This window comes from Paralichthys olivaceus, chromosome 6 (genome assembly GCF_024713975.1).
Source record: "Paralichthys olivaceus isolate ysfri-2021 chromosome 6, ASM2471397v2, whole genome shotgun sequence".
NCBI lineage: Eukaryota > Metazoa > Chordata > Actinopteri > Pleuronectiformes > Paralichthyidae > Paralichthys > Paralichthys olivaceus.
The window spans coordinates 24969246-24993640 of NC_091098.1; the positions used below are offsets into that span (position 1 = coordinate 24969246).

The window sequence follows — 24395 nt, forward strand, 5'->3', positions numbered from 1 at the left end:
AGAGACGGGATGGGAACTCCAACACAAAACATAAAACATCTGATCTTCAGTGTTCCTGCAGAGGTCGATCATCTCTCGGGAACATAATGACAGTAAGACACAGAATAGTATAAGTCATACTTGATATTAAAGCTATTAAAAGGTGTATAAGTCACAAACTTCCCTCACATTTAAATAAACAGTATACAAGCTGTAATAATGATGTATCATTCTTATTTGTCTCATTATCACAATTATTATTGTTACTAGAAGTATACTTATGATGGTATATCTTTCTTATTCACCTTTTAAAATTATTATCAGTATTATAGTCGATATTATTAGTATAAAGTTTACTACTAGTAGTAGTATAGCTATAAGGGAAATAATATATATGAGAGTACTATTATTATTATTATTATTTATAATGATAATAATAATTTCATCACTGTCGTTATTGTTGTTGTTTACGATCGGTCTCGTCCGCTGCTGATATTTCCGACAGCCCGTGAAGGCAGCGTGTGTCGCAGGGTGTCATGGCGGACCGGAAGAAGATGAGGAGGCCTCTCGGACTCTCGGAGTCTCTCAGCCGCGCGTCAACCCGTCATTTCTCCTCCTTCTCCTCCTCGACTCCTCTCAGCTCCCGGTGATAACACCTCCTCCGCGGCTGCAGATAAACTCAGGTCAGTTTGAATGTTCGCTGCACCGACATCAGAGGAGACGTCACAGGAAACATCGCGAGCTCCGCATCAACAGGACGCTTCTTCATCTTCTTCATCATCTTTATTATCTTCATCATCTTTATCATCTTCATCATCTTTATTATATTAATAATCTTTATGATGATTTAACACGAGCAACAATAACAAACAGCTCATGTTGTGTAACTCATGACCGCGTCCACACACACACGTTGTTTTTAAATTGTGGCTGAAGTTCATTAGCATCGTGGAAGTTTTCATCATGAGGTGTTTTTATTTTAATGTTTAATAACCTTGACACGTCACGTCGAACATCTGGCTGCACGTGTTGGATTTGGGTCCAGCTCCACAACATCTGGATGTGACCATGAAGCAAACACGAAGCTCTGGATGAGCAGGTTTTAGATGTGAGGGCCTCCACGGTTCATGTTCTGCTGAGAGATGTTGAAGTGACGCTGCAATTGCATGTGTAAAGTAAATTAAAAGATTTAATATTCGTTCAGTGAAAGTTTCAGGAACTAGTAGTTTCTGCAAATTATGTATGAAGCTCACAATTGTATAATTTTTAACCGTGCACATTATAACCTGAAAGGAACAGAGATCTTTTTAAAAATTCAGAATTGCATTGAAACGTTGCATTCCAGTGAAAGGAATCAGTTTCTGGAACAAGCCAGAGAATCTGAAGCAAACATATTTAAAAATAACAATTAAAGTCAGTATGTTGAGGAAGTACAATGAAACTTGTTGTTTAGTTTAGTTTTGACAGGTAAATCATCTTGTGAGCTTCTTTGAATGCTATAAAATGAACTGTAACAAACAGAGGGATGTGTTGACCTGCAGCTTTTCACATTTTTAATTGTTTACTTGTTTATTTACTTATTGTTTACTTCTTCCGGCTCCTTTTCAATCAAGATGTAGTGTTTGTACCCAGAAACAGATGATCTGTGCAGCAGCAGCAGAGATTTATGTGTTGTTGTGAACTCATTTGTGAAACTCTCGGAACACACTGTGCAGACGTTCTCCAGACTTCACGTCTTTAAAATGACTGTCTCTTATCTGAGGCTTTGTTGCTGCTCGTAGCCTCGTGCTCACCCTCCTCTGTGGGGGAATGAGAGGAGTGTGTGGTGTGGGGAGTCCACCGCTGCCTTTTTATGGCCAGGCCGGGCTCAGCTGCGGAAAACCAGGGATTTATGTCACTCTGATGTCTGCATCGGTCCCGGCAGCGACAGCAGAATGAGCAGCTGTGTTATACGGAGGTTTTTGGTGGACCAGGTGCTGAGAGCTGCTGTGTAAAAACATTTCTCTATTCATTGTTTTGATATTCAAAGCAACCTGGATTTAATACATGTGGACAGCCAAGTTTTAAGAAGGTCGTTCGCAGTAGAGCTGTTTCACTGTGACCAAAATACAAGATCGTCTTGTCTGTAAACTGTCGTCGTTGGTAATTGCGAGCTTGCACCAGCAAGGGGCAACACTAGCTTTGAGAACACACTGTACTACATGTAGAGCTGTTTTGATTTACACAGTTCAAATGCACAGAGCGACAAACCGAAGGTACAGTCAGTGAATGGTTGGGACTGTTGGATGCCACACTGTTATGAAACTGTGATTCAGAGTCAGAGCCTGCAGCAAATTAATCAAGCCTCAACTTTTTTCTTCGATTTAAATGAAACAAGATGATGCTTTGTTCTTTTGTAATCTGAGTATGTTGCCTTTAATCAGCAGATGAACTGTGAAATTGAACATCTTTGTGTTTTAGTCTGTTGGTCAGACGATAGTAAAACATGTTTAGCTCATCTCGGCCTGTAGAAAGTTGTGATAGCCGATTCTCACTTCATACTAACCTCTGTCTCTATTTGCAGTAGTTTGTGTATCTTTATTAGCAACATGGTTCCCACCTGAAGTCATAGACCCTCTCATCAATCTGAAACATTCACCCACCAACCATCCTCTCTGCTGAACCCTGAAGCTGCACAACGAGCTGTCCACCTGTTTATTCAAAGCTTAGTTAAGCTCGTCTCAGTTCACAGAACCTGAGCTGGAGAATCAGTTTTTTGTTGCCGTTGTTGTGATTGATTTGTTGTTGTGATCGATCTGTTGTTGTGATCGACAGCGCCACTGCTGCAGAGAGCGGGTCGACACACAAACACCCCCGAGACGGGCGTTTGGAGAATTTAGATTTAGATACATTTTACGGTTAAACGGTGAAATATCAAGCATCAGTTCTATTTTTTCCACCATCAGTGTTTGATAACGTCATCCCAGGAGTCATTGCCAAATATATTTTTATAAATCAGTGTAACGGTATCAGAAATAATTTACTCCCAGTGTCTGCGTCAGCCCCAAAAAATCAAATGGGTCTGGCTCCGCTTGTGACTAACAGCGTGCCTCCTCCATGACTGTTTTCATCCAGAATATAACCACAGGTCACGAGTTCAGCTCCAGGGGAAGACAGACGTATACTGAACCCTGATGAAAGGGGGCTCAGAGACCCCGCCACCCATATGGCGAGCCTGTGCAGGTGGGTGGGGCAGATGTCTGGCTGTTACACTGGCCTCTCTGTGCTCTTCACTCATAGCGGTGGGATGGTTTCCACCTCTCTTCCATTCCGCTCCCTCTCACCTTCCCTCTGCCTCGCTCCTTTGGAGAGTATAAACTTCTGTTCGCTATTCTCGGAGTTGGTTGGTAAACACGAGTTGCTCAATACATTTCCTGGCTGCTGCAGTTTGAAGCCTCCCCCATGTTTTCTGTTTGTGATAATGTGGGGGAAAAGAGCACACGGCCAAAACGTGGAAGACAAAGAGCAGATGTTATTGTTGAATGACTGAACTGCTTTCGTGGGAGAATTTTTTTTAGCATTTGTTCACAGGACGGGTCGTAAGAAATCACTGAAACGACCGAGTGAATGGAAAGCTCATCACGTCTATTTAAGGAAATTCCATTATCCCCTCCGACATAAAGACGATTGCTTTAACACCAGTAAGGAAGATGTGTATTTTCAGTGCAGGTCTGGGTTGTGAGGCCCTGTCTGCCCTTCACGGGGCAGTTTGATCCTCTGTGCACCGCTGCATTGTTGAGCCCTGGTGTGGAATGTGTGCTAAGTCCTTTGGCCAGAGGACCAGGGGCTTTATTCCAGCCTTAAAACAAATCTCTGTAAAGAGATACCTGTGTATTTTGAGAGAGAATGATCATCTCCAAATGTTGACACGAGGCTCAGGTTGGCCGTTGAATTCAAGTCCTCATGAAGTCAACTCGTGTTTTTGAGAAAGTCTGTTCGAATGTTTCTGCTTTTTCTTCCTGGCGATTTTACAGGAATGCAAACCTGAAATTTAATCCACAACACGAGGTCTAAATCAACTGTACTCTTCTGTACAGCCGCAGTGAATTATCTGAAGCTATAAATAGCAAGATTTTAGTATCATATTAACTCTATTTCAGAATTAAAAACATGATTTAGGGTCAGTATTTATTTAAAGTTTCAACTGATTTTACTTTTCTCCAACCAACAGCTCATAACCCGAATATATTAATGTCTCGCATCTCCATTTCTGCCCGTCCAAACTCAAACGCAGCCTCGGGAGTTTTCAAACTGAAACAGGGTCAGCGCTCAGCAGCGTTTCCAAACTTCTATCTTCTCTGAAACTCGGACGTATCTGTCGCAGAGTTGATGCATTTTCAAGTGACGACGAGTGTTTTCCTGCGGACGACGCCTCAGACAGGAAGCTCTGTGTGTTTGGTCTGGATTCATCTCGCTCCTCTCAGATCACTTACTCACACTGACTGACCGCAGAGACATACCAGTAGGGTGGGGGTGGGGTTTTACACTCTCCCCACAGCGTCAGCTCACGGCATGTTAGGTGTTCTCCCCAGAGCACCCCCCCCCCTCCCTCCTCTGGAAATGGACACTGCTGGTGTATTTATAGCCCCGAAGCACAAGCGAGATCTCTTTCTTAAACACGAGTAAGGAGCTGGTCGAACGCTCCAGAGTCGGGTTGAGCTTCGCTGTCGTATATTCTAGACTGTTGTTCGCTGTGCTGGTGAAACGTGGCTGGAGGAAGTCAGGTAGGGACACAACCGTTTGAGTTTATTTGAACCTGTGTCCTGTAACATTGGTTAAACTTTAAAGTCTCTGTTGTGATCACTACTCGGTTTATATTTGTTTCTAAGCGTTTCCTCTGGGATTGAAGTGGCGGATAAACAAATTAACACATCTTCTGTTTTTGAACTGTGAAACTTTCCTGAGTCGTTAGTTGTAACATGTCGATTTGAACTTTGATGCATGTGTCTGTTGTTTCTCTGTTGCGTAGATGACAACTGCGTTCTGATCACAACCACCAGAAACCGATCGCCCAGAGAGAGCAGAGGAGATGGAGATGGAGAAGCCGGTCTTGCAGACGCAACCATCCACCCTGCCTTTCTTCGACACGGCTCACGCCTTCAACCTGCTGCGGGGAATCCATGAACTCAGAGCTGAGAGGAAGTTTTTCGATGTGACTTTGTGTGCCGAGGGCCGCGAGTTCCACTGTCACCGCACAGTGTTGGCCGCCGCCAGCACCTACTTCCGGGCCATGTTTGCAGGGACGCTGCGGGAGAGCGTTATGGACCGAGTAGTTCTACACGAGGTGTCAGCCGAGCTTTTAGGTCTGCTGGTGGACTTCTGCTACACGGGGCGGGTCACCGTCACTCAGGATAACGTGGACCTCCTTCTGAAGACGGCTGATCTGTTTCAGTTTCCCTCGGTTAAAGAGGCCTGCTGTGCTTTTCTGGAGCAGCGGCTGGATATTTCCAACTGCTTAGAGATCCAGGACTTTGCGGAGGCTTTCGCCTGCCGCGAACTGGCAGTCAGCGCTCGGCGCTTTGTCCTGAAGAACATAATGGAGCTGGCTAAAGGGACGGACTTTGAGCGATTACCCTGGAAGCGCCTGCTTGAGTTTATGTCGGATAATGAGCTGTGTGTGGACAAGGAGGAGACAGTTTATCAAATTGCAGTGCGCTGGGTGAAGGCAGATCTCCAGCGGAGGCTACACTACTGGCCCGAGCTCCTCCAGCAGGTCCGACTCCCGTTCGTCAGGAGGTTCTTCCTGTTGGCCCATGTGGAGAGCGACCCACTCGTCTACCTGTCACCCACCTGCCTCCGCATGGTGAACGAAGCCCGTAGCTTCCAGTCCTGCGAGTACGACCGCCACGACAGGCCCTGCCACCGCATGCGGCCACGGCCATCTACAGGATTGGCAGAAATCCTGGTGGTGGTGGGAGGCTGCGACCAGGACTGTGATGAGCTGGTCACAGTGGACTGTTACAACCCCCAGACGGGACAGTGGCGCTACCTGGCTGAATTCCCCGATCACCTCGGAGGAGGCTACAGTATAGCTGCCCTCGGAAACGATATGTACGTTACAGGTAAGACATTCAGTGACACGCAAACATCTTTCCACACAACACTTTGCATGGGAAGTCCAAAGACTTGTGGTTACAGTTGCTGTGTGTGTTAGACTCTGTTCGGTGGAAGCGTCAGTCAGTACATTTCCACTCCTCTTCCTTCATCTTATGAAATGGTCGTCAGGCATGAAGGCTTATAAATAAACCGCCGGCTCTTTGGCTGGCGTCTGTGTGTGTGTGTGTGTGTGTGTGTGTGTGTGTGTGGTCAAGGTTGAGTAAGATGGGACATGATGTGCTGCCAGGACGGCCGTGGCTTCATCATCAATATCATCATCAGCATCGTTTTCACCGGTGATCTTCCCAAACCTATAAGAAGGCTCGAGTTTCCCCCCCCCCCCCCCCGACAAATCATCTCAGACCTTTAGTCAGAGATGGAACGACACTGATGATGAACCATAAAATTAGCACTTAGCTCACTGCCTGGATGACGGAAATAACAGCAGCATATGATTATGTAATGTTTACAGGTGGATTTAGTTTTTTCACATTTAAGATATATTATATTATATATCTGGCATCAGAGGTTCAGTCTTTGAAACTCTGACTGGTTGAGGAGGAGGACACCAAATATCAGAGGCGCTCTATAATTTTTATTTGCTCATAAACTGAAAATATCCACATTCGTGTCCTGATTTTATTGAAGTCATTTTCCCTCTTGATGTTAATAAAGGGTTTTAAATTCACTTTGTCGATGACTTTTAAAGATGTTAAAAACGAATAAATTTGATATTAAAAAGTGCACAGGGACGAATAAAGATATCTTTCATGCCAGTTGTAATAACGTCATTCTTGTGTCTGTCAGGTGGCTCTGACGGCTCGCGCCTCTACGACGGCGTGTGGCGCTACAAGTCCAGCGTCAACGAATGGACCGAGGCGTCGCCCATGCTGAAGGCCCGTGAGTACCACAGCTCTTGCGTGGTGAAAGGTCAGCTCTACGTGGTGGCGTCGGACAGCACCGAGCGCTACGATCACGCTCTGGACTGCTGGGAGGCCTTGCCAGCCATGTTGCACCCCATGGACAACTGCTCCACCACCGCGTGCAACGGACGCTTGTACGCCATCGGCTGCCTGACCGGAGAGGACACCATGGCCATCCAGAGCTACGATTCAGACGCCAACCGCTGGTTAATGGTTAATTGTGGACAGCTGCCTCCGTGGTCCTTCACACCGAAAACTGTGACCCTCAACGGCCTCATCTACTTTGTCAGGTCAGACGTAAACAGATTTAACATCTAAACTAAATCTGCAAAAGTTTCATTTCATGGCTCCTGTAGTTCCCTAATTTATCTGAAAACTTCCTCCTAGTTTTATAAAGAGTATGTTATTAATTAAGAGAAATGGAGAAGGTAACTGCTTGTTACGGTGTTTGTTTGTTTGAGTACTTAAAACTTACACTTCAAGTAAATTTTGTCGGTAACACATTTACTACATTTACTACTTAAGTAGGTTTTGAAGTGCAGGACCTTTTCTTGAGTCTTTTATATTTTCAATCTGGTCGTTTTACTTAATATCTACAGTCTGTAAGGTCGGCACCACTATACGTTTGGTTTTATGAATCCGTCAGTCAGTTTATAATTAAACTACATGAATACAAGATGACACACTTCCTCACACGCCAGTATACCTGAGGATGCAACTGATTATTGTTGATCGGACGTGACTGGTTCAAAAGTCCGTGAAGTCTGAAGCGTGGGTTGTTTTTGGCAGTGACCTGACTCTGGTGTGTCTCTATTTGCAGGGATGACTCAGCCGAGGTGGATGTTTATAATCCTCAAAAGAACAAGTGGGACATGATAAGTCCGATGACCCAGGTTTGTATTTCACGCCATGTGTTTTTCTCCTTTCGTTCTTCATTTACAATCCCTCCGTGACAAACAGACGTGTCGACTGCTCCGAATATGATGATGAGTGAATGTGGTCGTTCTTACTTTAGATCTGATGACACAAACCTAAATAGTGTCCAGTTTTAAGCTTTAAGTTTATATTATATTATATTACACTTCATATTAATTATTACATTTTTATTTTTAGCCCCAAAACTGACAAAAGCAGATTAAAGATCATTCATTCTTCATTTCATTGTTTTTTCCCAGGTCCATGTTGGAGGAAGTGTTGCAGCCCTGGGCGGTAAATTATTTGTGTCAGGCGGTTATGACAACACGTTTGAGCTGTCCGATGTGGTGGAAGCCTTCGACCCAACCACCCGCTCGTGGTCCCTCGCTGGGCGACTACCTCAGCCGACCTTCTGGCACGGCAGCGTCAGCATCTTCCGCCAGTTCATGCCCCAGGTGTCCAGTGCGTTCCAACCTACCGAGACGCCGGAGTTGAACGCCATTCACCTGCACCGCCACCAGCGTCACCAAGCGCTCCACAATCTCAACAACAATCTCAACCAGAACCAGGATGTGAACCCAGCGCACTGAGTTTGGACCTTAACACCCTCTCACGTGTTTTCAAGTCTGTTCTCCCTCATCGTGCCATCGTTAGCTTACTGTGAATTTACCTCATGTCAAAGGCAGAAGAGAAGAGGGAGCAGAATCCACCTGAGCACGAAGCTGTCGTCGTAGTGACAATCATGTCTGTTGACTGGAGGAGTAACAGGACGGTTCTCAGTCGTGTTCACAAGGAAACAGTTCTGGTTGGTTCCTACAGAAGCAGAGGGAAGTGTCTCTGTGCTGCTCTTAAAGGGAGGTAGGGGAGTTTATTTTCCAAACCAGACTTAAAGCCATCATCCTTTTCTCGTGAAAACACTTTAAATTACAACCGAAACTATTTATCGCTCAAATTTATCCGCAACATATTTGATAATCATCTTCTTTTTCTTTCTAACGGTTCAGTTTTGAGCTTGTTCTGTGTTTAACAGAGTAGTTAACATTTGAAGACGACGTCTTTGGCTCAAGATGTTTTTTCTCAATTTACAGACAGTTAGCAAATGATGAATCTGAAAATTAAAAAAGATTTCATCGGCAACAAGAATCGGAAATCGTTTTACTCTGTAAATTGAATGAGCTGCACAAAGGTACGTTTTCTCTCTTATCTGAATAAATAGCATCCTTTACTTTTACATGAGAAAACGATGAGTGTGGTGAACTGCCCCCTTCCTTTGATGAAGAGCAGTTAAACAGCTGCTTCTCTCTCTCAAGTTTTTATTCAGCAACTATCGAGCACTGTCTCCCACACACGGTGGGTGAGGCCGTCGTTTTCTGTGAGTTAGCAGTTGATCACTGTGGAATTTATTTTTCTACAAACGCATTAAATTTTAATTCTAAATGCACGCAAGCATCTAAGTAAGTGTTTACAAGCCTTTTGTGGCTGCAGAGGGAGCAGAGTGAAGTCTGACGGACGGCCTCCGCTGATGTGAGTCCGTTGCACGTGAGGAGTTTTAATCGATCAGTCATAAAAAAAAAAATAAAAAAAACTGAATCTCCAACTGAATTGTCAGTGGGCGAGTAGCATTGTGGGTAATGAAGGCGCCAGGTCTTGAGAGATGAGACCGTCTCTGGCTCTACTATGTCAATTTCTATCTTTTAAATCGGTCCAGAGTCCGACTGAGTTACTTTAGTGGAACTCTATTGAACTGTGCTTCAGTACGGACTCAACGATGATCAGTCTACATTCCAGAAACAGCTGCAGTCACAATCGATATTTAGCACTAAACAGACAAATGGCTCAACGGGACGTGTTGACGTGTACGAGCAGAAATTACCAGAGTCCAGAAACGTGTGAGAAACCTTTTCATCACGGTCAAACGTCTGGAGGCTGCACACCCCCCCCTCCCCGTCACTTGTTTATAACAGCCAGTCCAATGTGCATGAAGTATTTTCCTACAAAATTGTATTTATGATTATTTTATGGATGTATTCGTGTTGTGGTTTGCTTGAGAGCACAAGAGCAGTGAAACTAGCGAAGGGTCGGCGGTCTCAACTGGATATTCAAAAGAATCTGTGCTCTTGTGTAAAGTAACGTTTGCTTTAATGGAAATTATAATTTGTGAGTGTTTCCATAGACCGTAGTCGTACGACGGCCATTTTCCTCTGACGTCGCAAATCAGTGTGGGGAAACTCAAAAGCTGTAACAGTTAAACTAAGATGGGGGAGGTTTTTTTTTTTTCAACCACTTAAGAATTTAATCAGGCATTTAAAATATAGCATATATATTACAAGCTTGATTACTCTACATTTTATTTCCCATCTCTCCCTCTGCTTGTCAGTGGCCCCAGCCTCCACCTGTATTCTCCGACAGGGCGATTATAAACTCCCCTTTATATTAATGTCATCGTATCTGGGGAAGCGATGAAGTCGGAGCCTCGACGCCAAAATCTAAATGTTTTCCTGCCGCAGTAAACTTTTCAAACACGAGTTGACGGACTGAAGTGCGTTTATACGACTTATAAACCTGGGTCACGGCAGCGCAACGCTTGTTATGGGTCAGAAAAACATTCGAGCTTCGCACCTCGAGTGAAAATTGCCGCTGTGTGAATATGATCTATGCTGTTGTGTTGCCTTATAGTTTTCATACAGGTTTGTGTTGTTGAATCAGTTTTGTAAATCTATTATATTCTTGTGTGTTTCTGTAATGTTTACAGTGTAGTTACCCTGAATGAAACTGCAGGCAGATCTGAGAGTTTATTTTGCTGAGTCACACGATGACGTGCGAAGGATACGAATGTTCACTTATATCATATAAACTATGGACTGTAGCTGCGGCAGAGTGTGAAAAGTCAATAAAGGTTTTTTTTTTTTATGAATTTCAAGCGTAAGCTTATGTTTTTGTCCATAAATCTTAAATCATAACGTTTGATTCTTCATGGTTCACTTGACATTTTGGAAAATAAGAATCTGTTGTCTTCATCTTTTTGTTAAATATGAAGTCAAATGAAAACTAAATCCACCCGACAGAAAAACTCATTAAATACCACATAATATGTTGTGTAGTCCATATAAATACATCAGTCAAGAAATACACACATGGCACACAAGTGAACAACGTAAATAATGTTTATTATTCTCATCTCACTCCACCATAAAGAAATGTCCATTTATTCTTTAATATCTTCGTTAACAAATCCAAAGACTGGTGAAGATAAGTTACGATGTCCAGAGTCCAGCTGCTTTAGTTTCAAGCTGTTTTTACAAACATGCAGTTCAACTAACGATGTATAAATTACTACAAGCATGAAATATATTTACTTCTCTTCTGCACGACTAGAAACTCATCAGCAGCCGTTTCATCTTTAGATCTGCAAGGCCAAATGTTTCAGGCTGTGATTCACCACCTGCATCGTCTTTTTAAGTGCTTCTCATTTACCTGAATTCTACGAAGGCGTCAGTCTCTTTCAGTCCTCAAGTCTTGCTCTCCGTTATGTCCTCAACGAGTCCCTCCATGTCCACCGTGGACTCGTACACCTCGGTGACCAGCTGCGTCGGCTGCAAGACTCCTGGCACCGAGAAACTTTCCGCTGCCTCGACCTGTCTCAGGTTCCGATCTGACACCACCTCCTCCATCGCCGGGTCGCTCGACTCGATCACCACCCTCATGATGCAGCTGGAAGCGAGGCCTGCTCCTGCCGGCGAGGAGTCGCTCTCTGGGTTTGTGGTTTCCTGGAGGTCGCCGGTGTCCGGGCTGTAATCCGTCGGCTCCGTGGTCAGCGAGACTCCCGCAGTTTTTGTTGATTCGTTCTCACAAGAACTTCCATCAACGTCCTGCACTATCACGTTCCTCAGTTTCCTCTGGCGGGGGTTGTAGTTCTCGGTGCGTTTGTGGATTTGAACGTGTCGTCTCAGGTGTGCCTGGAGAGAGAACATTCATTTGTATTAATATTGAACGTATCACATGTTCCTTGAACCATGAAGACCACACACGCCGAGTATGGAGCTGATTGAACGTTTCTCGAGCCACATACAGACAAAGACTTCTGCAATTATGAGACAGGTGTATTTATAAAACCTTGCTGCGTGATTCAGATCAATCTTATTGATTATTGGAGAACGTAACAATGACGATAATAGTTAAAGTACCTGTCGGGTGAACTTGTAGCCACAGTCTGGGCACTCAAACTTCCTCATGCCTTTGTGGCGGCGCAGATGAACACGAAGCTGCTCCCTTGCTGGTGAGGAATCACATGAGCGAGCCTTTAGCGCCGGATTCACCAGGACACAAAACACGACGTGTTCATCGATCAAGGAGCCAAACGAGGTCCGTTTATCTGGATATCTCACCTTTGAAGGTTTTGCCGCATATGTGACAACAGTGGGGACGACCCTCCTCGTGCTTGCTGGCCTTGTGGCGGACGAGGGCGCCTTTCTCTGTGAACCGCTGCTCACAAACGTCACAGCCGAAGGGACGCTCGCCAGTGTGCGTCCGATGGTGTTTATCTAAACTGGCTGGTGTTAAAAAGACAACAATCAGTGCATCAGACAACAGCCAGATGGCGCTACTCTCGCTGACAGAGAAATGTTCAAGGCAGATGTGGACATTACCTTGTGTCCTGAAGGTTTTTCCACAGAGGTGACACTGGAAGGGCTTCTCACCGCTGTGAATACGCAGATGCATGTTGAGGTTGTTCTTCTGGGAGAATGCATGACCACACAAGGTGCATACAAACGGGCGCTCGTTTCTGAGAAGCAAAAAACAAAAGGCTGACTCACTAAACCTGCACAGATGTTTTAATACGTGTTTATTTATTTACAGGGGTGTTGTATTTCTCAAACCTTGTATTTATAAAAGTATCTTTGAATGATTGGAATCAGTCCAATAGATCAGATGTCTCTCTCAACCAGAGGACTCACTTTCAACCGTGCAGCAGCTCGTTGTCCCTCCTCTCTGTCCTCGCTTTATCTTGAATTTAAATTTATAGGAGCTCTCACTTCGTACTCTGTGGGGGACGACCACTGATGTCAAAATGCTTCCTCAACATTGTCCACATCAGAAAAAAGACTCAGCTGTGATATTGTCTCTCTGTAAAATTGAAACTCGAGAGTGAGACGTCTTGTTGAGTGAGACATGTTTAATGTTTCCAGACTCTTGGCAAAAACCCAGAGGAACAATTTGAGCCTTTTATCGGTTTTGTTTACAAAAGACAAAACATGCACCCCCACCTGTGAATGGCTTTGATATGCATCTGCAGTCCGTTCCGACTGGACGCTCGATGGCCGCACTCCTCGCACACGAACGGCTTCTCCCCTCGATGTTTGGCCGCTTCGTGGACGCGCAGCTCCGTCCGGGTTAAGAAGGTTTTGGGGCACTGAGGACACTTCAGATTAAATGTTGTTTTAATAGAGTGAACACCGTAAACTTCATTCAGGGCAAATGTGCATTGGCTGGATATTTTGTGGATGTGCAGATCTTCGATTTCACTGCAGTAAAAGTATTTTTAAATGTTAAATAACACACTTGAAGTATTATTTACTGTTGACACGTCATCATGAACAGAGAAAACTTACTGCGTGTGGTTTGGGGTAACCGTGGACCTTCATCATGTGAATTGTCAGGTTTTTCTTGTACATGAATTGTTCAGCACACAGTGAACACTGTTGAAAAATAAAGACCATGTCAGTGGAGATCGTTTTTTCAAACTCATTTTAGCGCTGATATGATTTTTCGTCGTGTGGGTTGGGTGTGTGTGTGGCACCTTATGGGGCATTTCTCCGGTGTGCGACACATTGTGTAGACGTAGCTGTTCTTTTCCTTTAAATGTTGCGGAGCACGTCAGGCAGGTGTACGTCTGTAATCACAACAACCCACGACGCCGGTGTTACACTTTCGTGATGTTGACGTTTTAGAGCTGAAACTGTTTGAGTTCGTGACTCACCTGCACTCGAGCACAGTCTCTGATCTCGTGTATTAAAAGATTCTCCTTCCTGAAGTACCTCTTTCCACATTTAAGGCAACCGAAGGGCCTCTCCCCCGTATGTCGCCTAGAACAAAGACACGTCAGTCGATACGACACAAACCTGAAGGTGGAAAAGTAGAGAAGACATTTACCTGTTGTGGACTTTGAGGTAGTATTTGCTCTTGAAGGATTTGTCGCAGATGGGACACTGCACCGAGTCCTTCTTTGAGTCTTCCTCCATGGCCTCGCCATTCTCCGCTTTCGCCGTCTTTTTCTGGGCCCTGCGTCTCCGCGCTGTTGTTGCGGACGAAGCGGAAGGGGTGGGCTCGGCGACGGGTACGTACTCCTCGTCCGAACCCTCTGTGATACCCTCAAATTCCCCCACGTCGTCGTCTTCCTCTGCCTCCTCGGTTACCTGGTTCACACCGTTGTCGTTTATGTCAATCTGTAGCTCGGTTGTCTGCAACACAGCACGGGGCAAGTGTAAAGATAACCGCCATGTTAGTGCAAACACCCACAGTGAGGCTTTTTCATGCTCACTGCACATTTGTGTATCATACCTCAGCTTCTACACTTGGCTGATCTGGATTTTGATTTCCCACGTCACTACTTTCTTTCTCAGCAGGAACATTTGGGGCCTTCGTGCTGAGTATTTCAGTGGCTATAAAATCAGTGGTGGGGATCTCATCAGTCACCAGTCGCTTGGGGCCCTTCACTACACGACCAGAGCGGGTGGTGGTGGTTGCAGCAGCAGCAGCAGTGGTGGTGGTGGCTGCGTCAGTGTCGAACCCAGAATCGTCTTTTGTCACCACGACCAAGACCACGTTCTCGTCTTTGACTGAACAATGAGGGGTTGCGTCTGACGTGGTCTTTCGAGGCCGGCCTCTTCTGCGCTTGAGGGGCGCAGGATCCACTGACGTTTCTTTGAACTGCTCACAGAGCTGAAGTGCTGCTGGCACACACAGGCTGGCTGCCGCATGCTGCACCTTGTCCAGGTTGTCAGGATCCAGCCTCAGCTCCCCGGTGTAGACGAAGTTGAGCAGCAGCTCGAGGCCGTCGTTGGGACACTCCTGGAGGAAGATCTCCATGCAGGGTGAGGCGGGCATGTTGGACTGCTGGAACAGGTCACTGAAACACGCCAGGATGTTGCGGTGGGCGAGGTAGACCAGCCCCCCTCCCACGTTCAATGCTGCATCACAAAACCTGCCTAGCGCCCTCTGCTGGTTCAGGGAGGACAGGACCTGTTGTGCATGGTGGCTCTCTGCTGCAGGCATCCCTCCAGCTTCACTGTTCACTGCTGCTGCATGAGACACATCAACATCATGTTCATTCACTGGAACACTCAAAGAGAAATTAAAGCCTGTCAAAATAATTGATTTTCTTTTTATTGATCAATTTATTGTTTCAGCTTTAATGTGAAGTAGATTATTAATGCATATCATACACTTGCTCATAAATATTAGTATAAAGCACAAATAGACTTATATCCTAGAACTGAAATCAGTTGTTAGTTAATCAATTAAATTGAAAAAGAACCAATATGATAAGGAATTCACTGTTTACGTGTTTTTAAAGCAAAACACAGGCTGATGTAATCTTCTCAATTGTGACAGTCAGCAGCTTTTATTTAACTTCAGAGTGAGTGAGAGAATATTATCACGTTTTTAATATAATAAACGTGTTTTTATTTTTTATCTATATTGTATGTGAAGCACTCTGAGCTGCATTTCTTGTAAGAAAGGTGGGATACAAATAAAGTTTATTATCATTATTACTAAACAGAATATTTGGCCAACAAAGCTAGTTCTGATAAACAGGAAGAAATGAAGTACATTTACTGAAGTGCTGCACTTTGAAATGTGAGATACTTGAAGTACTGGCTGCAAGAAAAAAATGGCCCCTGCACTGTTTTGAATGGTTGCAGACACATTTACTCCACTAATCACCTTCATTCATCACATCTGAGTGGATGACAGTGGACACGTCGATCTGGTGGATTATTAAAAACAAAGACTTACGTAATATTTCCATGCAGTTTGAATAAATATTAAAAAAAACAAAACCAAAAATCCTCTGGCTACCTGTGCAGCTTCACGTTTATTTCCTCGCGCGGCTCTTTAAAGACGCTCCCTTAGCGCGGCACTCGGCCGCCCGCAGCATTTCCTGGCTCAGATCCGCAGCCTCGAACCGAACCGGCCGCGTGCTCCTCTTTGTCCACGAGCTGCAGCCGAACCGAGCTCCACGCGCAGAGACGGCGACAAACGCAGCGAAGCTTCGCAGCGTGCAGCTTGTTTTCGTTTCTTTTAGGCCCCTAAAGAAGAACCGCAAACAGGAAGCGGAAGTGACGCCGCTTACGCGATGAACTCCGCGAAAGATCTTGGTCGTCCGTTATCAAACCCCCCCCCCCCACATTCGTCGCTATAACCATTAAATTAGCGCATTTAAAATGTTTCTGATTCGAGTGATGTTCGGTGTTTTTTTTCCACATGTGTTTTTTTTTTAATCAGTTGAAATGAGAAACAAGCTTTAAAAACGCTTTGAGTCGTAAATAGGAAAACACCGCGTAACGTCATGGTCGACCGTTGTTTGGACGCTGCGTGTGTTTTGCGACCCACACACGTGAGCTAACCTGTTAGCACCGCCGCGTCCACGTTCAGCCTCCTCCTGGGATTCACTCCGCTGAATCACAAACCTCCTCCGGCTCTGACGCCATTAAAGCTCACCTCTACGTCCCTGCGCTGTTTTTATTTTTTACCTTCCACCACAAGCTGGGGGGTAAGTTCTCACCACCGGGGCGTCCCAACAGCGGCTAGCCTAGCGGCTAACGCTAGTTTCCTGCTGCGACAGGCAGCTGCGGACGCTTCGAGCTGTCCGGTTCTTGGTGCATCTTTGGTCCTGAGTTGTTTGAACACTCGGACTCACGCGTCGAGGAAGTAAAAGCTCAAAGACTACACGCTGCTGCGTTAGCATGATTAGCTTAGCTGTGTGCTGTGATTGAAGCGTCTGTCAAATCAAGCTAGCTGTGGCTTCCTGTGATAAATGCATGCATGCAAGTGCTGCAGCTAACGACTGTTTTATCATCCATTAACCTGCAGAATGTTTTCTACACTATGTGATTAGTGAATTGTTCAATGTTATGAAGAAAACAAACAAGTCAAACTTCCTCAAGAATCAGAAGAACATTACATCCAGCTCTCAAATAGATCAGTAAGATGTAAACAGACATGAGAATTGTTGCACATGTTGGATGAAGTTGCTCCACTGATAAAACATGAATATAACGTGGTAATGTGTTGTTAGCAGAGTATATTACACAGCTTCATCTCTCATTGACGATACTCTTCTTCTTTTTTTTTTTTGCAGGCTCCCCCCTTTGTTTTTCATCTGCACCCACATGAGTAATAGTTGATAAGAGAAAATGAAGGTGAACAAAACGGCGCACGTCAGAGGCCCTGCAAAATCTCAGAAGTGGAAAGATGTGAGGGGGAAACGGTGCAGGCCTCCCATCAGCTCCTCTCAGCTCAGCTCGTCTCCTGTCATCGCCAGGATGGCAAAAGAGCACCAGGCGACCATGAAGAAAAAACCCTCGGTCAAGAGACTGCAAACCAAAGCCAAGTCTGTGACTGACTCTAAGAAAAACACTTCACAGCCTGGACAGAAGAAATCCTACATTCAGGCTAATGGAAGTGCAGCATTTACGATGGACAATGAGTCCGATGACTCACAGGAGTGGAAGGAGTATTCCCAGTCAGTTCACGGGAACGGCGTGGAGACCTCGGCTGACGCTCAGGATGTTCGTCCAGGAAGACTGGAGGGAGAGGCCCTGCATTACTGTGCGGAGAGGGATGGTCAGCAAAACCGTGCAGTGCTCGTCATGCAGATGGATCAGGTATGAGTCAGGAAATGTCATGTAGAAACAATCGTGGTATTTATTTCATCCATTTAAGTCCATTTCTTTAACTGAACATGAAACGTTTCTCCTGCAGACCCTGTGTTTCCGTGGGAAGTGCTTCTTGACCTGCCTGTACGGCCGTGTAGAAGTGATGGGCTTCACTATTGAAGAGGGCCAGCAGTCGTATCCGCTCTTCTCCCCAGCCTCACATTGTCCACTGACCATTAGAGCAGTAGAAAGTTCTGCTCACACCAGAGATCACAACACTGAGGCTTCACACATCCTCCGAAAGTATCTGTCATCAGGTATTTGTGTATTTGTTTTTTTTAATCTACTTTAGTATATTTGAGTTGTTCTTCTGTGACTCAGTACTGAGCTGTGTACTAGCATCCTGTTTGATGTGAATGTGTCTTTTGCAGCATCTCAGAAAAAGTTGCTCAAAAGCATAACGTCACGCTCTTCCATCATCTTACTGGAGCCCATGGAGACGCCTCTGACGCGGTTTCTGTCGAGTTACACAGAGCTCAATGAATTGTTCAGCCCCCCGATGGTAGATAAACAGATATTTTTTACATTTCGTTCTCATATAGTATCACAAAACGTTTGAGCACATTTAATTTGACTAACAGAAGCTTTTCCTCCACTGCCTGGTTTGCAGAGTGAACTTGTGTCGGCCGTTCTTGACACTCCTCTCAATGGTTTGGGAATGATTCCTCTGATGAGCACCGTCGAGGGCCTGAAATTGTCAAGGAGCAACAGAGATGCTCTCAACACAGTGGTCAGCGCCTGTAAAGGTGAGTTCCTGCGAGACGTGAAATTCTCTGTGTAAACGTGAGGAAATGTTGTGTCTGGAGACTTTAATGAAGCTGTCCTGGTAAAACCAAGTTATATTTTCCACTTTGAAAGTTTGTCCCAAATTTACATGATACATTATCGCCCTGTCGTTGCAAAGAAAACTAAATTGTTAACTGTGACACAGTTATTGAACCAACTTGAAGCTGCTGAGGAGATTGTTTTTTTCTTTTACATTTAATCACTTTACAGGTTCAACTCAAATCATGAAATATTGTGTAAAATGTTTTTTGTAATTAAATTCAAAAGGTGGAAGTTTCATATATTCCAGGTTTCTTTGAGAGCAGCCTTCATCATTTTATTATTACTCAACCAACCTGAGAAATACAAAGCCACCAGAAGAGGCTGCTGTTGTATCAAGGCAACACGAGAATGTCTTAAAGGAGCAGTCCACAATTTTAACTGTTACACACTCTAGTTTTGGCTTGCAGGCCTCCAGTTATCTACTGATGTGGAATTACATTTAAGCAATTAAAAATGGAAAACACTTATTTCTATTCATATCATTTAACTTTTCTGTTTTCAGCTGTGCCACCGTTCATATTTTAGCTTTCTAGCAGTTTTCATCTCTGAATAAAACCATGTACTGTAACAGACTTCTGTATCTGTGTAATAGAATGATGAAGTCAACAGTCTTATGTTTTCAGAGTCTCACACACACACACACACACACACACACACACACACACACACACACACACACACACACACACACACGGGACAGTCACATTTAACTGACCTGTGTGTTACTCGTAGGGGACATGGATGGTTGTGCAGTTGTCCTCGTATGTGGAACAAAGAACGTGGGCAAGTCATCATTTATCCGCACCCTCATCAACACTTTACTAAATCAGTAAGTTCTCATGATATCAACATAACATGCTTTCTTCATTTGTATAAAAAGTATGTTGATATTTTGTGATATATCCAAGTTTGTTTGTCAAGATTATATTGAATCTGTGTGTTGGGTGCATCACGCTGCACAGCTGAGTACTAGTAACTGAAATAATAACACGATCTAACGTTTGTGTGTCTGTCTGCAGCACCAACTGTGTAGATTATCTGGAAGGCGACCTCGGTCAAACTGAATTCACCCCCGCTGGTTGTCTGTCTTTGTCAGTTGTCAGCGAACCACTCCTGGGTATGTTTTTAACCCCATCACCTCCCACACATGTTTAGCTGCTGTCAGACATTCACTGAACGCCACATATTCTCCTGAAGTTCTCCAGTTATGTGAGAACGCAAATGTCAGTTGCTGTAAACATCCACCTGAGCTATTCCGTATCCCAGTACTCTGTGTGTGTGTGTGTGTGTGTGTGTGTGTGTGTGGTTAGATTAGTAGATTTACCCTGAGTTGTTTTTCAGGTCCGCCTTTCACACACCAGCGAACACCAGAGCACATGATCTACTACGGTCAGGCGTCATGCGAGTCGAACCTGGACCGATACCTGGAATCCCTGAAGTCCTTGTGGCGTAGACGTCCCCAGAGCAGAGAAACTCCCGTCATCATCAACACCATGGGCTGGGTCAAAGGTCAGCAGTGAGGGAATATGAAGAGTTATGAACACACTGGTTGTGGACGGTGTCTGAGTTTGTCCTCGTCTTCGTCGTCCACAGGATTTGGGTTCCAGCTGCTCGTGGACATGATCCGCTTCTTCCCGGTCTCGCACGTCGTCCAGCTCGGTCACGGCGGTTCGACCCAGTGTCCCGCCCTCACGCCGGAGTTTCTGAGGACGGCACACGGCTTTCAGACGCACCCGCCGACCCAGACCGCTCTGGAGGAGTTTACAGAGAGCCACAGTCCCCCCCGAAGCTACACTCACCTCGTTGTACAATCAGAGTTTCAAGGAGTGGCGCGTCAAGGAACAGCGTACGTTCACCACATCTGCCTGCGTTTGAATAGGAAAACTTTATCAAATCTATTGTGCGTTGTTGATTGTGTGTGTTTGTTGTATTTGACAGGAAACACCAGCGCAGTAATGAGCACAGAGAGCTGTCATTGCTGGCCTACCTGAGTCAGCTGCAGTCTTCTGATCCTGGACCAGTTAGACCTCTACACAGCCTCACCCCGTACCAGGTACGTGACAGAGATGATGCAGCGCGTCTCCTCGTCCTCGTCGGTCAACTCTGCTCTCGTCGTGTGATTAGTACCTGTAACTGTTTCCCTCTGAACCCACAGGTTCCCCACGCAGCCGTGGCTTTAGGTGTGATCCACTGCGAGGTGATGCCCAGTCACATGTTTTACGCTGCCAACGCGTCTCTGGTGGGGCTCTGCTGTTTGGGAGAGAAAATAACGAGCAGAGGAGGTCCTGTCCTGTTGTCCCAGGCTCCCATCTGTCCATGTGTGGGCTTTGGTACGTGAGCTGTTCCATGCCGGGCAGTCAGACATCTCGTCACTTCAATTCAATTCCAACTCAGAACCCATGCGACCGCGTCAATCAGCTGTTTGTATGTCGTGTGCTGCAGGTGTGCTTCGAGGCATCGACATGGCACGAGGTCTGTACTTTCTGCTGACGCCTGTAGATCCCTCCATCCTTCGCAAGGTCAACTGTCTCCTGCTGGGAGCCATCTCGCTGCCTTTCTTCGTCCTCACAACTCAGGTCAGATGACAGTGGAACGCACCACCCGTCAAACAACATTACACTTTGTGAAACACACGAAATGATGCATGGATCAGTCCAGAGCTTTCTGCTAAAGCCCGGTTCACACGACACGGCTCGCTGTCTAGTGACGGAGAGTCTCGTAGTCGTCATGCTACACGGCCCGACAACTGACGGGGAGTTACACGCTACACAGTCCCCAACTGATCTCCAAGCTGCATTCAGTCTTGAAGATGAACGTGAGATGAGACGTGCTCACAGAATGACACATCAGGCTGGAGGAGGTGAAACGCTTCAGTGGACATCTCATTTGTACAGAACAGAGAGAAGCTCAGAGAAAACAAATTGTTCCTGAACTAAACCTGATGCGGTGAATATATAAATCTCGTAACCCTGACACTTAACACACACCTCCCTCCGTCACACCTCGTCAGACTCACCATGTGATCCACGAACATGCGTCCAAAGCTTCTGTCGCAGTGACTTACGATTCCTGTGTCTGTGTTTCAGTCCGACATCGAGGGGGAGATGCCGTACGTCACCGCAGACTACAGCTTTGATCTGACCGGTGCAGGGAAGCTGCGAGTCTTCAAGGGCCTGACGAGACCCAGTCAAATAGGGATGTAATGACTTTTTCTACAGAAGCTCCATCGCCCCTTTACCTTCTGCGGTCTTACGCCGCACCGGCCTTCGATTGGACAGAACTGAGCTTGCGTCCGGACAATTTCTCTTCTTCTTCTTCTTCTCCTCTCATTTCAAGATTCGGTCCGACAGAGCTGCCGGGAACACGGACCCTGCAGGACGAGATGGCAGCCGGACGCCGTGAAGGAGTTTCCGTCACATGGCCAAATAATCTCACACCTTGTAGTTACAGCTCTTGTTTGATGTCTCTTATCTTTGGGTGACATTCCAAAAATGAAAACTGCCACAAATTAAAACGAGGAAACAACTTTTGTTCAGACTTCTTTCATTCAGGTGCTTTTTTTGTTTTGTTTTTTTTGTCACTAGTGGTTGTTTGTTTCAAAGTCATATCTTACATCCATGTAGATTTCAATCCAACAACGGCTATTTAACCAGTGTGGTCCCTGATTCACGCAGGAGCTCGTTCACGTTCATCAGTTGTATCATGCAGTAGAATGTTCTCTACGTTATTTATGTTTGCATCAAAAACTCAAGTAGATGAGGCAGCGTTACGAAGCGTCTGTCTCGTGATGTGATCTGTAAATCTAACCAAGTAAGTCAGATGTAAGTTTTTTTTTTATGTGAAGCTGACAAACTGCTTCAACTGTTAATGTGTTTAAACGTTCACTCGAGTGTTTCTGCACTGAAGACCCATCAAGAGGTTTTTGTAAATGCTCTCAGGCTCGTGTCGGATCTAACAGTGAAAGAATAAAGGTCATTTTGTGTATTGGTGCTGCAGCTTGTGCCACCGGGGGGCAGAACATACTGTCTGAGGGATCTTTTTCTTTTTTCTTAACAGAAAGGTTCATACACAGGACGTGTCAAGGAGAAGAGAAGTGCAGTGAAATCAGTGCAGACACAATCGTTGTCGTAGTCTTAAAAGAAATGAGTCACGCCACGGCAGACTGACCTTCACGTTATCTGACCGGAGGAACTGAAGGAGGACACTCGGTCGTAAACAAACCACACACTCAGGGGAGAATTGCTAATTTGTTAAGTGGGCTGTTTTAACGTCCCCTCTCTGCCCCCGTGCTATTCTTTGTTCACTGTTCCCCGCCTCTTTATTGAGGGCGGCTGCATACAAACACAGCACAGCGGCGTTTTGGCCGAGTCATTGTTTTGGCTTTGTCATGTCAGATGTTTTCCCATAGACCTCATGCAAACCAAAGAGCAATCCCACTGCAGCGGAGCCACGAGACGGCCTGAAATAACACGTCCGTGCAATGTGTTCCCCACGCAACATTAAAGTTAGTGCATTTATAACCACAGAGAAAAATCCACTGACTCCGACGGGAGGGATTTATAATTTATTATCACCCGACGCTGCTGCCGTGTGTGTGCAACTCTCAAAATGTCAAATATGTTAAACTTACCTCAGAGAGCTCATAAATAGTTCAAGATGGCAGCTGCAGTAATGTTTAAAAACAGAGTGGAAATGATTAGTTGTTGATTTTTGCGACAGAAAAGTGACTCCACACAAGAGTTTTGTCTCAGTTTTGCGGGTTTGTTGTTGTAAATTGATCTTTTTGAGTCGTGGGACTTTTCATTGCACGAAACAAGCTGCGTACTAAAGTTCAAATATTGTTCAGTTGCTGCTCCGGCCTGAATCATCATCAGGATCATGCTCTTGATCTGGTTAGAGCCAGACACCGGTTGTGTTTTAGCTTTAAACCAGATTTCTCTCGAGTAATCTGTGACACGCTCGTGACAACCACAGCATCAGGAAACCAATCATGGCCGCTCACATCCCCACGTTCAGTTCAAAAGATAAACTTTTCTCAAAGTTCCTGGAATATTTTGAAGAAACTCTCTGTGCTCAAGAATCCTGGAGACAAAGATGAGATTTCTTCAAACTGTTTCTTCAGGTTTTTGTGTAAGTTTCATTCTCGATTCAACACCAGATTTTTTGTTTTGTCTTTTTTATTTTATTTTGTAACTTGATTTCTGATCTTCTTCCCTCTGACGTCTTCAGATTGACAGCACGGCCCCCGGGCTCAGACGGGTCAAACACAATGATGCTGTTTGGAGTTTCCTTCTTATGCCTTCCTGGTCGTGTTGGGTTTTAATGGTCATTTTGTGTCTGTTTATTTTCGCTTTATGGTCATTCGGTGTTGTCTAATGGTGACTCGGTCTCTTTATGGTCATTTTGTCTAATTCCGTGTGTCTTCGTGGTCGTTTTTTTTTATTGTTGTTGTTGTTAGAGTGTGATTTTGTGTCTCTGTGGTCGTTTGGTGTCAATCAGTGGTCATTTTACATCTTTTATTCTTCTGTGTGGTCATTATTCACATTGTTGTAGTCGTTAAATGTTGTCGCTGGTTTTTCTTCATGGTCATTTTCAACATCTTCATGGTTGTTTTGTGTTAAAATATTCGTTTTCTTCTCATTTTGTGTGTCTCTCTGGTCTTTTTTCATAGTTGTGT

The 24395-nt window shown here is 45.1% G+C and overlaps 3 protein-coding genes across 11 annotated transcripts; 2 read left to right on the top strand and 1 right to left on the bottom strand.

Annotated features, from left to right (window-relative positions):
• Nucleotides 1-466: 466 nt before the first annotated feature.
• klhl21 (kelch-like family member 21) lies at nt 467-10866 on the top strand. 4 transcript variants are annotated; one of them, XM_020105275.2, is made up of 5 exons: nt 467-662; nt 4988-6080; nt 6922-7327; nt 7858-7930; nt 8213-10866. In XM_020105275.2, exons 2-5 carry the CDS (start codon nt 5048-5050, stop codon nt 8540-8542), a joined length of 1842 nt encoding a protein of 613 aa, XP_019960834.2. In that variant the 5' UTR covers nt 467-662; nt 4988-5047; the 3' UTR covers nt 8543-10866. The 4 variants fall into 4 exon arrangements, with proteins under 4 accessions (XP_019960834.2, XP_019960836.2, XP_019960835.2 ...); XM_020105277.2 differs by having other exon boundaries at nt 487-662; nt 5019-6080; XM_020105276.2 differs by lacking the exon at nt 467-662 and adding an exon at nt 4445-4742.
• Nucleotides 10867-11098: 232 nt separating this feature from the next.
• Nucleotides 11099-16330, bottom strand: zbtb48 (zinc finger and BTB domain containing 48). Of its 5 annotated transcripts, none has more exons than XM_069527133.1 (12): nt 16032-16169; nt 15897-15939; nt 14511-15247; nt 14103-14410; nt 13930-14035; nt 13750-13842; nt 13562-13648; nt 13217-13371; nt 12599-12735; nt 12338-12502; nt 12137-12225; nt 11099-11908 (listed from the first exon to the last, which is right to left on the bottom strand). In XM_069527133.1, exons 2-12 carry the CDS (start codon nt 15904-15906, stop codon nt 11462-11464), a joined length of 2334 nt encoding a protein of 777 aa, XP_069383234.1. In that variant the 5' UTR covers nt 15907-15939; nt 16032-16169; the 3' UTR covers nt 11099-11461. The 5 variants fall into 5 exon arrangements, with proteins under 5 accessions (XP_069383234.1, XP_019960838.2, XP_019960841.2 ...); XM_020105279.2 differs by having other exon boundaries at nt 14511-15250; XM_020105282.2 differs by lacking the exon at nt 15897-15939 and having other exon boundaries at nt 14511-15250; nt 16032-16330.
• Nucleotides 16304-22243, top strand: nol9 (nucleolar protein 9). 2 transcript variants are annotated; one of them, XM_069527134.1, is made up of 13 exons: nt 16304-16725; nt 17314-17839; nt 17937-18147; nt 18262-18392; nt 18501-18636; nt 19451-19547; nt 19738-19835; nt 20060-20227; nt 20312-20564; nt 20657-20771; nt 20874-21048; nt 21161-21294; nt 21805-22243. In XM_069527134.1, exons 2-13 carry the CDS (start codon nt 17369-17371, stop codon nt 21919-21921), a joined length of 2106 nt encoding a protein of 701 aa, XP_069383235.1. In that variant the 5' UTR covers nt 16304-16725; nt 17314-17368; the 3' UTR covers nt 21922-22243. The 2 variants fall into 2 exon arrangements, with proteins under 2 accessions (XP_069383235.1, XP_069383236.1); XM_069527135.1 differs by lacking the exon at nt 16304-16725 and adding an exon at nt 16898-17157.
• The last annotated feature ends 2152 nt before the right edge of the window (nt 22244-24395 follow it).

Excerpts from the sequence above, each read along its gene's own strand:
- klhl21 (XM_020105275.2), top strand. The coding sequence starts at position 5,048 with ATGGAGATGGAGAAGCCGGTCTTGCAGACGCAACCATCCACCCTGCCT. Across the intron at positions 6,081-6,921 it reads AAACGATATGTACGTTACAG|GTGGCTCTGACGGCTCGCGC; the intron begins GTAAGACATTCA and ends TGTGTCTGTCAG. Across the intron at positions 7,931-8,212 it reads TGATAAGTCCGATGACCCAG|GTCCATGTTGGAGGAAGTGT; the intron begins GTTTGTATTTCA and ends GTTTTTTCCCAG.
- nol9 (XM_069527134.1), top strand. The coding sequence starts at position 17,369 with ATGAAGGTGAACAAAACGGCGCACGTCAGAGGCCCTGCAAAATCTCAG. Across the intron at positions 19,836-20,059 it reads TGTCAGCGAACCACTCCTGG|GTCCGCCTTTCACACACCAG; the intron begins GTATGTTTTTAA and ends GTTGTTTTTCAG. Across the intron at positions 20,772-20,873 it reads ACAGCCTCACCCCGTACCAG|GTTCCCCACGCAGCCGTGGC; the intron begins GTACGTGACAGA and ends CTGAACCCACAG.
- zbtb48 (XM_020105279.2), bottom strand. Across the intron at positions 12,503-12,598 it reads AAAAACCTTCAGGACACAAG|CCAGTTTAGATAAACACCAT; the intron begins GTAATGTCCACA and ends TTTTAACACCAG. Across the intron at positions 12,226-12,337 it reads ATGCGGCAAAACCTTCAAAG|CAAGGGAGCAGCTTCGTGTT; the intron begins GTGAGATATCCA and ends ATTCCTCACCAG.